This window comes from Kogia breviceps, chromosome 2 (genome assembly GCF_026419965.1).
Source record: "Kogia breviceps isolate mKogBre1 chromosome 2, mKogBre1 haplotype 1, whole genome shotgun sequence".
NCBI classification, from domain to species: domain Eukaryota; kingdom Metazoa; phylum Chordata; class Mammalia; order Artiodactyla; family Physeteridae; genus Kogia; species Kogia breviceps.
This window is the reverse complement of record NC_081311.1, coordinates 193497727-193512956: the sequence shown is the minus strand read 5'-3', so window position 1 is coordinate 193512956 and position 15230 is coordinate 193497727. Positions and strand designations below refer to the sequence as shown.

General features: G+C 37.2%; 1 protein-coding gene across 1 annotated transcript in view; it reads right to left on the bottom strand.

Moving 5' to 3' along the window:
* The window catches only part of PSMD1 (proteasome 26S subunit, non-ATPase 1), a 106802-nt gene that overhangs the window by 83170 nt on the left and 8402 nt on the right, over nucleotides 1-15230 (bottom strand). The window contains exons 5-13 of the mRNA XM_059053625.2: nucleotides 14720-14925; nucleotides 11504-11647; nucleotides 8943-9169; nucleotides 6423-6483; nucleotides 5249-5377; nucleotides 3851-3939; nucleotides 3297-3375; nucleotides 2625-2798; nucleotides 217-328 (exon numbers count right to left, since the gene is read on the bottom strand). Coding sequence (XP_058909608.1) covers nucleotides 217-328; nucleotides 2625-2798; nucleotides 3297-3375; nucleotides 3851-3939; nucleotides 5249-5377; nucleotides 6423-6483; nucleotides 8943-9169; nucleotides 11504-11647; nucleotides 14720-14925 — 1221 coding nt within the window. The remainder of the gene's footprint in view (nucleotides 1-216; nucleotides 329-2624; nucleotides 2799-3296; nucleotides 3376-3850; nucleotides 3940-5248; nucleotides 5378-6422; nucleotides 6484-8942; nucleotides 9170-11503; nucleotides 11648-14719; nucleotides 14926-15230) is intronic.

Below are 15230 nucleotides of genomic sequence, written 5' to 3'. Positions count from 1 at the left end.
TTAAAAAGCCTATATATCACAAAACATATTTTTATAAGATGAGTTTGATAAATGGGGCAAATAGAGAAATCTATTCCTATAATTCCTAAAAAGAATTCTCTACAAATAGAGAAATCCATTAGATTGTTAAGAGACCACAAAATATAGGTAGAAAACAAATATTACAGTTACATTAATTAATCCTAGAGTTTGTCATCTTTGGAAAGAATCACTTGCCTGTCACAGCATCATCCTGATAAAGGTTTGTTTTTAGCAAATCATAAACATCCTGGCGTGCAGTCCCCATGGCAGCCAAACCAAGGCCCAGACTGCCACCATGTCGAACAATCTAGAGAAAAAGGATGGGCTCCATTTATTTGGTACACTGCACTTAAAATCCAAGCTTTCATTCTAATTTCAAAATACGTTGTGATATTAGGCATGGAAAACAGCTGGCCTAGGAAGTATGATCAAAGGATACAGAGGGGGCTTCCCTGGTGGCGCAGTGGTTGAAGGTCTGCCTGCCGAAGTAGGGGACGCAGGTTTGTGCCCTGGTCCGGGAAGATCCCACATGCTGCAGAGAGGCTGGGCCCGTGAGCCATGGACACCGAGCCTGCGTGTCCGGAGCCTGTGCTCCGCAACGGGAGAGGCCACAACAGTGAGAGGTCCGTGTACCGCAAAAAAAAAAAAAAAAAAAGGATACAGAGGGCCAGTGGTAACCTCACCAATTTCAGTTTCAAAAGAATGCTGCTTGCTCATGCAAAATAACAGTGAGTTGAGAAGGAAATGAAAAAAATCAAAGTGGAGACAGTACAGCTCTCTTTTAATAAATTTACATGAGAAGGAGAAGAGAAAGATGACAACTAAAAGGGAGAAACAAGTGGTGAGGAAAGATTTTTTTTGGATAGGTGAGACCTGCAGATGCTTGTGGACTGAGGGAGGTAGCATAGAAGGAAACTGAAGATAGAGGAGAAAAAAGTTTCTTCATAACTTCATGGTTATGAAGAAAGTGGGAGAAAATGGTGTCAAGACCAAAAGTTAGTCTTTATTTGAAGAACACTTTTGTGGTGATCTGTTACTTTTGAATGTACAGTATCCTTTTATCGGTGACAGCACCCCATTCCTGCTTGGGGAATATTCCTCCCCACTGGTTCGAGTCTTGGTGGGACCATCACTTAAAACAAGCTCCCATCTTCCCCTAGCGGAAGTGTTGGCCTGTGACCCAAGACAGGTCAATGAGATGCTCCTCTGGAATTTTAATCTTTCTTAGGTGGAATGACCCAAGGACCAAAAACATTTCAAGTTCATTCATCCTGACAGTAGTGCCCTGAAGAGATGATTCCATTAGTTCCTGTTATCTGGATTCCTAGAACTGCCCTGCCCTTAACCTTTCTGAGAACTGGTTCATCAGCTTTTCCTTTAATTAAATAAGCTACTTCCAATTAACTCCTTGTTTAAGCAGAGGGTTTTATTGCTGGTAACCAAAAAGTTTTATCTGACAAGAAAATTTTTACCTGAGATCAACAGAGGAAATGAGGTAGAGGTATGTATAAACTATATGGTTTGTGGATAGGGGGTTTATTAGCTGAGAAAGACCTTCCTACTGGCCTTGGTCTTTTCACTGAAGTAGGACAGAATTTTCTGGCTCACTTAGCTACTCTCCCAATAGCCTTCTAAAAGAGACTAACATAAAAGTTAAAGTCTAGGGCTTCCCTGGTGGCGCAGTGGTTGGGAGTCTGCCTGCCGATGCAGGGGACGCGGGTTCGTGCCCTGGTCCGGGAGGATCCCGCATGCCGCGGAGCAACTAAGCCCGTGAGCCATGGCCGCTGGGCCTGTGCGTCCGGAGCCGGTGCTCCGCAGCGGGAGAGGCCACAACAGTGAGAGGCCCGCATACCGCAAAAAAAAAAAAAAAAAAAAAAAAAAGTTAAAGTCTAAAATCCTATGTGTCAAGGTTCCTAAAAAAAAGAACAGGGCTGCTTAGTAAGTTTTTCCAAAAGAGTTACACTTAAAAAATCATCAAAGATCAAACAAGAATTCTGATTCCCAAAAGAGTACATGCAATTCCTTTGGGCTTTAGTTTCCTGAAAAATAACAGAATTAGGCTAAATGGTCACTAAAGTCACTTATATAACATAACAAGACTCTGAAGTGTGGGAATACAACACATATTTTATCAATATAAATATCTGGTACTTTATTTTGGTCCTCACACACAAGGTTTAAAGGACTGAGAAGCACAATTTTAGCTTATAGAGAAGGAGAGGATACTACCTTCAAAAGAAAAGATTCTAGGGACTTCCCTGGTGGTGCAGTGGTTAAGACTCCATGCTCCCAATGGAGGGGGCCGGGTTCGATCCCTGGTCAGGAAACTAGATCCCACATGAATGCCACAACTAAGGAGCCCATGTGCTGCAACTAAGGAGCTGACCAGCCATAACTAAGGAGCCCACGAGCCACAACTAAGGAGCCCGCCTGCCACAACTAAGACCCATGCAACCAAATAAATAAAGAAAGAAAAGATTCAATGAGAACAGTACTGGTTTGGGAATCCTACAAAATTTCTATTCACTAAAATAATTTGGCAAATATAATGTTTCCCTGGACTCTTAAGTAATGGGACTTTATTTTTCCATTCTAATACTTACATCATTGCTGGCATTCTTAAGCTGGTTAAGCAGATAGTCAATTATATCACCACCATGATTGGCATGAATGAGACCTAGTGCATAGAGACCTCCACCTTCCTGATAGGCTGATCCTGGAGAGGTGTCCTTGGGAAGATATGTTGCCATTAACTGTAATGCTTCCTTCTCATGACCCTGTAAATTTGAGCCACCACAAAGGTGTCAGTAAAAGAAAGTCAGAGAAAAGAAGATGTAACATTTTCTATGATTATTGCTTTTTCTCCAGAGTGAAGGAGGAAGTGGGGCTCTCTCCTAAGCAACTTTATCACTCACACAAGAAGACAGCCTTTAAATGACCCAGTCACATCCTGGTTAGAAACAAATGCTGCAATTCCCACCCCCTCCTTGTTTTATAACAGTTCCCCAAATTCATCTTAGACAATGCAAATAACTTATTTCAATCCATTTTGAGAAATGTCTTAGCTAGTCTTCACAGGAAAAAGATTTCCATTTTTTATAAAAAAAAAAAACAAACACACATTTCTTCTCTACTTTATCCTTCCCTGTATGAGGACTGATCCAATTTAACAAAATGTACCTGTCAATGAATTATAGTAAACTTTAGTTTTTTTCTTAACTCCAGGAAAATTGCTTCTGTTCTGATGCCTGCTCACCATGATCGGTATATATTACCTTATGAATTACACCCAAACTGGCCGTGGCTGTAAATTTTGCCCAGTTAGTGGCTCTGGCTAACCATTCCAAGTTATCTCTGTAAGAAAAGGAAATTCAGCAACACTACTGAAATGAATTCCATAAAGCTTTTTATAACGCTAACGTCAAAGCATTAAAACGTTCACCTTGAACTGTTACAAATCATTTTACTTTATGCATCTCAAGTTACTGATGATTCCATTTTACCTCCTAAGTTCTTCTTAATATTTTGAAGACTTTTAAAAAATGCATGACATGTAATTCCACTATGAACAAAAGCAAATCTGTATTAAATTTCTAAGCTTAACGTATTTCATTCAAAAACCTACATTCAAGGCAACTAATAAAGAAAATTAATTTTACCTCAAAACAGGTAGGCATATGCAATTTTAAAAATTTATAAAATAGAAAAGTAGAATTTAAAATTCAGTACTGTCAGGCAGGGAAAGCTCCCCACATCCATGTGACAATGTCAACAGAGTCTCTGTGAAAGACAATTTTAAACCAAAGTGGGAACCTACAAGCATATTTACCTAAGAAACTGGTCACTGGTAGTCCCACAGTGCATAAAAGAGTTTGCTATAACAGTTGCTGTGTGACACACAGAATTCCTTACTGCATCCTACAAAAACAAATACAGATTTTTATTATTAGCAAAGTATTCATACAAATGCAAGCTTGCATGTGAACACACAGTAAGAGGCCCTGTTTTGTGGTGAAAACATGAATAAACTGAACTGGTATTTAACATACGAATCTTGGATATTTCTTTTATAAATATTAAATAGCTAGCTTATAAAAAACAAGCAAGTCAAAGTTTTATTTGTGGTCTTAACTTGAAGTCAGTAGTAGATTTTAGGTAGGAATTTATGCAGCAGATTTTCTAATTTTTGGTTTCTGAATAGTTTGCCATTTCTCTTCAGTATCTTGCTCAAGGTCTCCAAATTATTGGGGTAACCTGAGAGCAATGCTGCACCTCTTCTGGCACTGTAACTCTGGCAAGCACCAAAGTTATTTTGTTTATTTTTAATGAGACTGTGTTATAAAGATAAACATTAGAAAATTGTCATAAATGCAAATTATATTATTCTTTTTGCCATCTGTAAAAATTATTTTGAAAGTCTGGAGAAGCATGATTACATATGCCTCAAACAACTGCTTAGTAATGGAATAGTATAGGACAATAAAAAATGAATAAATGACTTTGGGAAAGGATACTGGGTGAATAACACAAGCAAGGCAGGAAGATTTTTTTGTACTATGTATCTTTTTATATTAAAACATTTTCTGAACCAGATGAATAGATTATCTGTTCAAAAATTAATAATTGTTAGGATCAATATCTCAAAAAAGGTTACAATATCAAGGTAAGAACCCCTATTCTCAAGGAGTTTGCAGTTCAGTGGGAAAAACAAACACACAACCTGATTGTGGCATTTGTCCAAATGCCACATGTATACATTCAAATAAAAGCTAACTTAAAAAAGTGGGACTGGGCTTCCCTGGTGGCGCAGTGGTTGAGAGTCTGCCTGCCGATGCAGGAAACATGGGTTCGTGCCCTGGTCCGGGAAGATCCCACATGCCGCAGAGCGGCTGGGCCCGTGAACCATGGCCGCTGAGCCTGCGCCTCTGGAGCCTGTGCTCCGCAACGGGAGAGGCCACAACAGTGAGAGGTCCGTGTACCACACACACACACAAAAAGCCACTAAGCTTCCCAATGAGAAACTAGCACAAAAAACAGCTCAATCGATATTAATTCCCTTTCTTCTTCAACAAGATAAGCATTTCTCCCATTGTTATTTTTTTTTAAATACTTATTTCCTTGATCAGGAATAAAATGCAACAAATTATTCAATAAGAAATAAATGTAAGTACTTATTCAACAAAGAAATAAATAAGAAAAAGGCCTCCATTACAGATGAATTTCCTACCTTTGTGTTTTTTAGAATCATAAGATCTGTGTTATTGTTTCGGATTAAAAACTGCAGATGTAACTCAATAGCCATTTCACCACTTAGAATTTTAATCATTTTCAAAGTCTGGTCCTTGGGCTCTGGACTCTGCCGAACAAACAAGAATGAAAATTGTTGTATTACTGAAATCCAGTAAGCTAACTTTATTTTAACAGTCCTAAACCAGTGAAATTCACAGTCATACACAAACAAAACCCATATTTTAACAGTAGGATCTAGAAAACTCATGTATCATTTATTTGAAAGTAATTTATTTCTTTATTAGATGCCATTGAGATATGATACCAGCTTGATGGAAGAATGCAATTCATTCCAAACTCGCTTCCAATATAAAATATTTTAATATTAAAAAAACTGTAAAAGAGTAATTACTGGTGATATGCAAGGAGAACTATTTTATACACAGCCAACTTATACTTTAGGTGAGAAACTCCCTCCTCCAAACTGAGAAAAAGCACCTTTAACCAACACATATATATGATCTCATGAACTACCAAGCCATCAACACAACTCTCCAACCATGTGAAGAAGAGTTGAAATTTATATACCTGATAACCAGAAACCAAAAATCCTGACGGAGGAAACATTTACATCCAACAGACCACTGCTCTAATCCTTGCCCCACTCTCCACACACCATGAATACTAAAAATAAAGACAACTAAACTCCCCCTCCCCCTCTATGATAAGTTGCCATTTATTTGTTAGAAGCCATACATTTTTTCTCACCCTGTGACAGGTAATTCAGAGTTATTCTGGACAGAGTTCATTCTCTGATAAGGATCTGAGGATTTGATTTCTTCTAAGTCAAGTGCTTTCTGGGATTGATCTTTTTTCTTTTTTGGCCGTGCTGTGTGGCTTGTGGGATCTTAGTTCCCTGACCAAGCATTGAACCCAGGCCCTGTCAGCAGTGAAAGTGCCGAGTCCTAACCACTGGACCACCAGGGAATTCCCTGGGGTGAATCTTTAAAATTTTACATTTTATAGAAAATGCATTTGTATAAAATAACTTTGGTATCAAACTTAATAATAAACCTCCATAAAAGCAGGTATGAAACACTTTTAAATAATTTACAATATAGTGTGGAAATATATGTTTAAATGGCAACCTCAACTTCAAAAAGCACACTTACCGCTTCTGGTGTCTTTCCTACAAGTACACTACCTGTCTTTTCTTCTGTTTCCATTGAGTCACTAAAAAGAAGAGAACCAATAGTTACTAATGTGATAAATCTTTTCTGAATAGTATGTGTGGGTGGCTTCTTTTTCCTTTTAATCAAATTGAAGGTCTGAACCATGTCCAAATTAAATATTTTGCAAGGAAAAAACAGTTAATTATTTCTTGAGTACTGCCATTAGGAAATGAAAAAGATTGTAAAATAAGATGGAGGCAACACAGTTACTGAATTTCCACCAAATAAATTCATAAAAACACGCAAAGCAACTAACTAGGTTAGCAAAATATATGGACAACAAAACCAGGTGACAAAGTATCTCCCAAATTCCCAAAACACGGTCAGATGAAGATATACCACCAGGAGCCACAAAGACCAGTCTGAAGCAAAGCAGCTGGAGCCTCAACAACTCTTAAATGAATCAGATGACACCCCCTTCTAGGTCAAAGCACTACACTGAGGAGAAAATGCTGGGCACAGAATCCAAATTCAGGAGGCAGAAATGAGGGAAAAAGAAGGCTGAAAAGTGAGAAAGGAAACAGAGCCAGGAGATCTCAGAACATACGACACCATTTTGTTTAAAACTCCACAAACACAATAAAAGAGGAAGTTCTAGAGAAAAGGGAAATTAGAAAAACTATCCTAAACAAGCCTCCTTTGTAAATATTTAGGAAAACTAATTTCAGTAAAGATAAACTGCAGAAAAGGATGAAAGTAAAATCCCATTCACTATTATAAGAAAAAATTATTTGAAAAGAGGTCAAAGATATGAAGAAAACTTTTATAAGATATAAAAGAATATCATATATAAGAAATGAAATAATATAACTAGGGAAAAACTGGGAATGGAAGAAGAAGGATAATTACTTCAGAAATTAAGATCAACTCAGAAAGAACATGAAAACAAATAAACACAACACAAGAAAAGGAGAGGGTAAGGAGAAAGAAAATTTTAAAATCAAAAAGAAATAAATTAAATGCTATTACCCCACGATTAGGAACAAAGGAAGAATGTTTGGATTTCCTAACCAATGCAGAAAAAAGTAAGGGGGGAAAAGATGTGAAAGTTACAAAGGAAGAAGTAAAATTTCTCTGTTCACAGATGACATGATTCCTATGTAGAAAATTCTATAAAGGGATCTATAAAAAAAATTTACTAGACCTAATAAGTGACTTAAGCAAGACTGTGGGATTCAACATTAACATAGAAAATCAATTGTAATTCTATATATTAGCAACAAACAACTGGAAATTGAAATTTAAACGTACCACTTATAGCAGCATTAAAAGACCTAATATACTTCGGAATTTATTTAGGGAAAAATGTACAGAACTCCTAACTAAAAGCTACAAAAACACTGTTGAGAAAAATGAAAGAAAACCTAAATAAATGAAGATTACAAGATTATTGACTTACAGTAATTTTTATTAGTTCTAATAAAAGTGTTAAAAAAGTTGAGAATGGGGACTTCCCTAGTGGTCCAGTGGTTAAGAATCCGCCTGCCAGTGCAGGGGACATGGGTTCGAGCCCTGGTCCGGGAAGATCCCACGTGCTGTGGAGCAACTAAGGCCGTGTGCCACAACTACTGAGCATGTGCTCTAGAGCCCATGCGCTGCAACAAGAGGAGGCACCGCAGTGAGAAGCCCCCGCTGGCTGCAACTAGAAAAAGCCTGGGAACAGCAATGAAGACCCAACACAACCAAAACTAATAAATATAAATAAATTAAAAAAAAAAAAAAAAAGGACTAGTGAGAGGAAACATCCTTGTTTAGAAAAAGAAAAAAAAAGCTGAAAATGTTTCTAACGGCACAAATATCTAACCCAAATGCCTAAAATCTAGCCCAACCTACCCCATCTGAGATTTTTTTTAAAATTTTATTTATTTTATTTTTGACTGCGTTGCGTCTTTGTTGCCGTGTGTGGGCTTCCTCTAGGTGCGGCAAGCGGGGGCCACTCCTCGCTGCAGTGCGCGGGCTTCTCACTGCGGTGGCCTCTCCCGTTGTGGAGCAGGGGCTGTAGGCACAACGGGCTTCAGTAGTTGTGGCTCACAGGCTCTAGAGAGCAGGCTCAGTAGTTGTGGCGCACAAGCTCAGTTGCTCCATGGCATGTGCGATCTTCTCAGATCAGGGCTCGTACCCATGTTCCCTGCATTGGGAAGCGGATTCCTAACCACTGCACCACCAGGGAAGCCCTATCTGAGATTTTTAAATTTACTTGATTAAATAGCACACATGCTGTCTGGGAAGCCCCCTCTCCATCAGACAACCACTTCCATTTCCTTCCATAAGGGTCCATTTCTTCGGTTTTCCTTAATGTATGCAGCAGAGTGCAAAACAGAGCAATAGCTTTAGTAAGAGGCTAATCTATGAAAGCTCATGGTGAAATTTATTCTTAGATTATGTTGTCTATAAATATCTATTCCCAAAATGAAATAAAGATTGTTGAATTAGTTCTGATACAGAAAAAGATACTTATACCTGTCTCTCTCTGATCCTGGAACAGTACCCGTATTGGTGGATCCAGGCACAGAAGCAATAGGGGTGCCAACAGTTCGAAGATTCTGGATTACAGATGACAAAAACTGCTGGCTAGCGCTTTCATACAAATCAAAACAAATCTGATAAGCCATCAGGAGGTTGTCTTCCTTTACCAGTTTTTCTAAGATATCACTCACGGCCTGAGGATCATCTAAGAAAATTAAGCACTGAAATGCAGATAAAGAACAATTACATAATAATTGAAAACTTTGTCTACAAGATATTTAGAGAGTGACAGTCAATAAATCTAAGTAAAGGCAAACTGAGGCAGACTATCTAGTCTAGCATTCTATTTCTGATTGTGGCACCAAAGTTTTTCTGAAAATAGAATCTACCTTCCATAAGAAAATCCATACAACTTATATTCACAGCTCCTAACACTGTGCCTGGCAATTAACAATATTCAATAACCAGCTGGTGAATGAATCTTGGCTTCTTTAAATCTTATCCATAAATCGCTATCAAGTGCTCTGTAACTTATTTTCTGCTTTACCATAAATTGTAGGATTTGTTCATTCATTTAACACATTGTATTGTGCTGGGCCAGGATAAGAGGCACATTTTAAAATGACCATTTTGAGGCATTTCTCTTACTACTGTTAGGATTTGCCACATGTTTTAACAAAAACCACCCAATAAATTTAAGATTTTTCTTTTTAAGAATTCAATTTAAATTTTCTTGTTCCCTTAAGCAGCAAATTACTCAATTTCAAAACGAACAAATTAACCAAAATTATAAATTCAGAATAGGAAATTATGGAAACAAAATAAATGACCAATACCAGGAGACTGGTTAAGAAAGGCAAAGTATATCCACTGAATGACTACTGCACAAGCAAGAAAGAGTTTGTACAAGAATTTGTGAAATGTTAAAACATGAAAAAATGTTAAATTGAAGGAAATATATAATTGATACTGTTTGCTTCCAGGGAAGGGAAATTGGAAGCCAAAGGAAAGAAGTGTCAAGAAGACTTCTTACTGTATATCCTTTGATTCTTCATGAATTTTGAATCATGTGAATGTAATATTATCTGTTCAAATATGTATTTTAAAAATGTAAAATAAATTAAAAAAGAATTTTACAGGGACAAGGAATAAAACAGCTAAAATAAATAAAATTACTTCTGAGGAATAAAACTGAAATATACAGAGGAAGGCGGCAAAGGACTACTGTTTTTCATGTAAGTTTTTAAAAACTATTTTAAAAACTATTAAAAACTATTTAGAAGCAAACAAAACTCCAAAAACCTATACAGAGAAAAGTGAAAGGAAATATACTAAAATGTTAGGTAGACTTCGGGTGATATAAAGGTGGTATTTTTCTTCCAGCTTTTTCTGTGTTTCACACTTGGTTTAAAAAGCATCAAAAACTATATATAAAATAGATAAGCAACAAGGATTTACTGTACAGCACAGAGAACTATATTCGGTATCTTGTAATAACCTATAATGGGAAATAATTTGGAAAAAAAATAAAAACCTGAATCACTTTGCTGTGCATCTAAAACTAACATAATATTGTAAATCAACTATACTCAATTTTTAAAAAAAGCATTGAAAAAAAGGATGTATTAATCTAAATTTTAAATATGTATAGAGGATAGAAACACATACTGAGAACACATTATAATGAAAAAATAACAAACCAAATGCGTGATAAAATGCTGTGCTCTAAGCAGAATACAAAAATTTGTCAATAAAACACAATCTAGCCATTGAAAAGAATGAGGTAGCTCCACATGTGCTAGTAAGTGGAGGAAAAACATTTATGAATCTTTCAATTGGGAAAAGGCCAATGGAAAGGGAAAGATACACTTTTCATTTTATATATTTTCTATCCTGTCTTAATTTTTTTTTAAGTGTGCAAGCAAGTCCATACATGAAAAGAGATAAAGAAAATATACCCAAAGGTCTTGGCTGGTGTTTGGGGAATGAAACGAAAGATAATTTTTATAGCTGAAATTCTTTTTAGAATGACATAACATAGGTACCGTTTTTATCTTTTCTTCTACCTTTTATTTTTGTGGTACGCGGGCCTCTCACTGTTGTGGCCACTCCCGTTGTGGAGCACAGGCTCCGGACGCGCAGACTCAGCGGCCATGGCTCACGGGCCCAGCCGCTCTGCGGCATGTGGGATCTTCCCGGACCAGGGCACGAACCCATGTCCCCTGCATTGGCAGGCGGACTCTCAACCACTGCGCCACCAGGGAAGCCCTACCTTTTTTTTTTTAAACCTCATTTTCAAAAATTTCCTTAAATGCTTATTTTCAAAATGAAAAAAAATATATAGAAATAACACATTATAACAAAACAGCTTTTTAGTTTTGAGAGATTCAGTTTCTTATCAGTAAAATGGAATATAAACGCATAAAGCATCTTCACAAGGCTGTTGTAAAGATCAATTGAGATAATGTATGAAATTATAGTGATGTGATGTTATATAATGTAATGTAGTGAGGCATGGCCCAGCAGTACAGTGTAAAGTAATGCAATGTTATTACCTGACAAACATTGATGAAATCAGGTTTCTCCAAGTTCATGTAGATTTTAACTAGAACTCTCAGTACTTTATTCCGAAACTGTTTATTCTGCATTAAAGACATGCAGAGCTTGAGGCTATAAGCCAGCATTCCTGGGACATCATTCTGAAAGAGACAGTTTGAAGAGACATGATTATCTGGTTACTGAAGCATGTTTATTTAGAAATCAAATTATTTTAATCGATATTCTTTAGTCATTCTAGGCAGCTAAAGATTTATTTGCTACTTAAACAATAAAACTTAAAATTTTTAACCATTTTAGATGAAAACCCTAAAAGAAAATTACCTATTTCCCTGTCTTCATGAAAAAAAAAAATAGGTTGAAAACAATTAAATATTTAGGGATCATCCAGGATCATGACTGTATGACCATAGTATACTATAACTGTGGTGGTGCTGTTAATTATTATAAAAAGATCTATACAGCTATACATATACCAAGTGGCTATGCTTTTCAATTGTGTCTGCCTCTAGTCCTGCTAATACTCATGACTTACCGCCTATACTCACTGGCCAGGAACACAATGTGATAGAACTATTCTCCAGCTCTGAGTGACTCAAGGTTTGAGTGCTGTCACATCTAGCTGGTGCTCTCCCGAGGAAATTCTGACTCCAGATTAATTAATTATTTATTTATTTAATAAATTTATTTTATTTTTATTTTATTTATTTATTTTTGGCTGCGTTGGGTCTTCACTGCTACGCACGGGCTTTCTCTAGTTGCGGCGAGCGGGGGCTATTCTTCGTTGTGGCACACAGGCTTCTGCAGCCACTGCAGTGGCTTCTCTTGTTGCAGAGCACAGGCTCTAGGTGCACGGGCTTCAGTAGTTGTGGCGCATGGGCTTAGTGCTCCGCGGCATGTGGGATCTTCCCGGACAAGGGCTCAAACCCATGTCCCCAGCATTGGCAGGCAGATTCTTAACCACTGCACCAGCAGGGAAGCCCCTTCACATTATTTATGTTTACCTTGTGGTTCTTCAAAGCATACCCAATATTTGAGATACTAACCTAAAAAAGTCCTTCAGCATAAATAAGCATGCTGAAGAGCTACAGGAGTACTTCTCAAAAAGCGAGTTGAGAAACTAAAAATTCACAAAATTCACTAATTCAAAAAGATATACACACCCCAATAGCAGTGTTATTTACAATAGCCAAGATATGGAAGTAACTTAAGTGTCCATCAACAGATGAATGGATAAAGATGTGGGGTGTCACACATACACAAATGTATATACACAATGGAATACTACTCAGCCACAAAAAAGAATGAAATTTTGCCATTTGCAGCAACATGGATGGACTTGGAGGGCATTATGCTAAATGAAATTAAGTCAGATGGAGAAAGACAAATAGTGCATATCACTTATATGTGGAATCTGAAAAATACAACAAACTAGTGAATAAAACAAAAAATAAAAGCAGACTTACAGATAGAACAAACTAGTAGTTATCATTGGGGACAGGGAAGGGGGAAGGGCAATATAGGAGTAGGGGATAAAAAAGGGTTATTAGGGCTTCCCTGGTGGCACAGTGGTTGAGAGTCTGCCTGCCAATGCAGGGGATACGTGTTCATGCCCCGTTCCGGGAAGATCCCACATGCCACGGAGCAGCTAGGCCCACGAGCCACAGCCGCTGAGCCTGTGTGTCCGCAGCCTGTGCTCTGCAACGGGAGGCCACAATAGTGAGAGGCCCGCATACCGCCAAAAAAAAAAAAAAAAAAAAAAAAAAAAGGGTTATTATAGGATTATATGAAATAATGTGTGTGAAACTTTTGAAAACTGTAAAGAACTATAAAATTTAAAGATAGCTTTGTTCAATGATTAAAATTTTTTTTAAAAAAAGCAAGTTGTGACCTATCAGAGTATACATGATGAGATAACTTAATGGGACAAACATTTTTTAAAAAATGAAATACAATTTTTAAAATATCAGGATTACATCATAAGTAGAAAAAGTAGGTATTATTTCATCCTAAGTTATATCTATATGTATATGTGCACTGGGATGTAAAGTAAGACACATTTCTTACTATGCTTTATTCTTTTCTTAAAAATTTATCACCCCTTTACCTTATAGGGAATAAGGCTTCACTGCCTATTCCCCCAGTGGATTATTCCATTTGGGCAGGAACTTTGTTGGTCTTGTTTACCACTGTATCTCCAATGTCTAGAACAGTGTCTGACACATAATATGCACTCAAAAAATATTTGTTGAATGAATAATAACAAATATTTTAGTTCTATTCACCTGAAGACAAGGAGAAACTACAACTGCACAAAAATCAAACAGAGCAAAATAAGGGCCGTTCTACTACACTGGGTCATTCATTCTTTTACTCATTTAAACAAATCTTACCACTGCTGCTAAATACTGCCTTAGGCTTTGGGGACCCAGTGGTGAAAGTACCTATCCTTAAGGAGGTTATAATCTGGTGGACCTAGCTGGACCTAAGGGTCAAGGAGGGTATGGCTGGCAGGGATTGACAGAAGGATCTGTAAACAAATGACAGTTGAGTTGAGCTGTGAATCTTGACCAGGAATACAGCAGGTAAAGAATGAAAAGGAGAAGGATGTTTCTGGCAGAGGCAATACTTTTGGCAAGGGGAATGGGGTGTGGTACATCTAGCAGAAGAGACAAGGTCAAAATGGCTGGAGTGCAAAGAGCTAGCTTGTGGAGAAGGATACGTAGTGAGGCAGGCAAAGTGGGCATGTGGATCAATGTCCATTTAACTCAGTCTTGCACGTCTCTGACCACTTTGGTTGGTGACTTACAACTGTCATAATTATTGCAAAACACCCCCAAACCAGGAATGTAGCTTATAGTTTTAACCATGATAAATGCATTACAATAGTAGTTTACCAATATAGTCTTCCTAAAAAGGGCAGGGTAATTAAGACAACTTCCCCATGCAAGACCTCAAAGGAATAAATGTGGTAAGACAAAAGTAACTATTCGACAAACACAAAACACAGACAAGGTTCATTTATAAACATAAATATAAATATAAAATACATATATTTTATATTTTAAATATAAAAATAAAATTTTTCACAAAAGAGCACTTTACTATATCTAAGTTAGATTTTCTTTTCACTACCCATGCAATTTTCAGTTTTAATTATTTGCTCTGCTGATTCTTCATCGACAGCAATCTCTAAAATCCCATCATCTACCTACCGACTCAAGTATAGTCTTCTCAAAGACGTCCAGTCTTCGTGTCTCCAGAGCGATGCCGATAGCTTGCTTATACTTGTGATCATCTAGACATCGTTGAAACATTTTATTCACAATGCCTTCCAATCTCTGGTCAATTGGTTTTTTTTCTCCTTCAGGCAAATCTGCATTTTCCACACACTGTTTGGTGTAGTGATCAATGCACTTTGCTACAGAGAAAATAAAATAACTCTGATCAGCTGGTAAATTGGGCTATACTACTAGAAAGGACAATGCCTACATTTATAATCATGAAAAAGACTTATGGGATGACTATGGAGTAATGAGCAAATTTCAAATTTTTTAAATGCTGTAAGTTATACCTCCAAATTAATATTGTTCCCTTCATAACAGTTACACTGCAGGGCTACACACTAATTCCAGTAAGCTGACATTATTTAAAACATTTCTAGGACTTCCCTTGTGGCGCAGCGGTTAAGAATCCTGCCTGCCAATGCAGGGGACACGGGTTTGA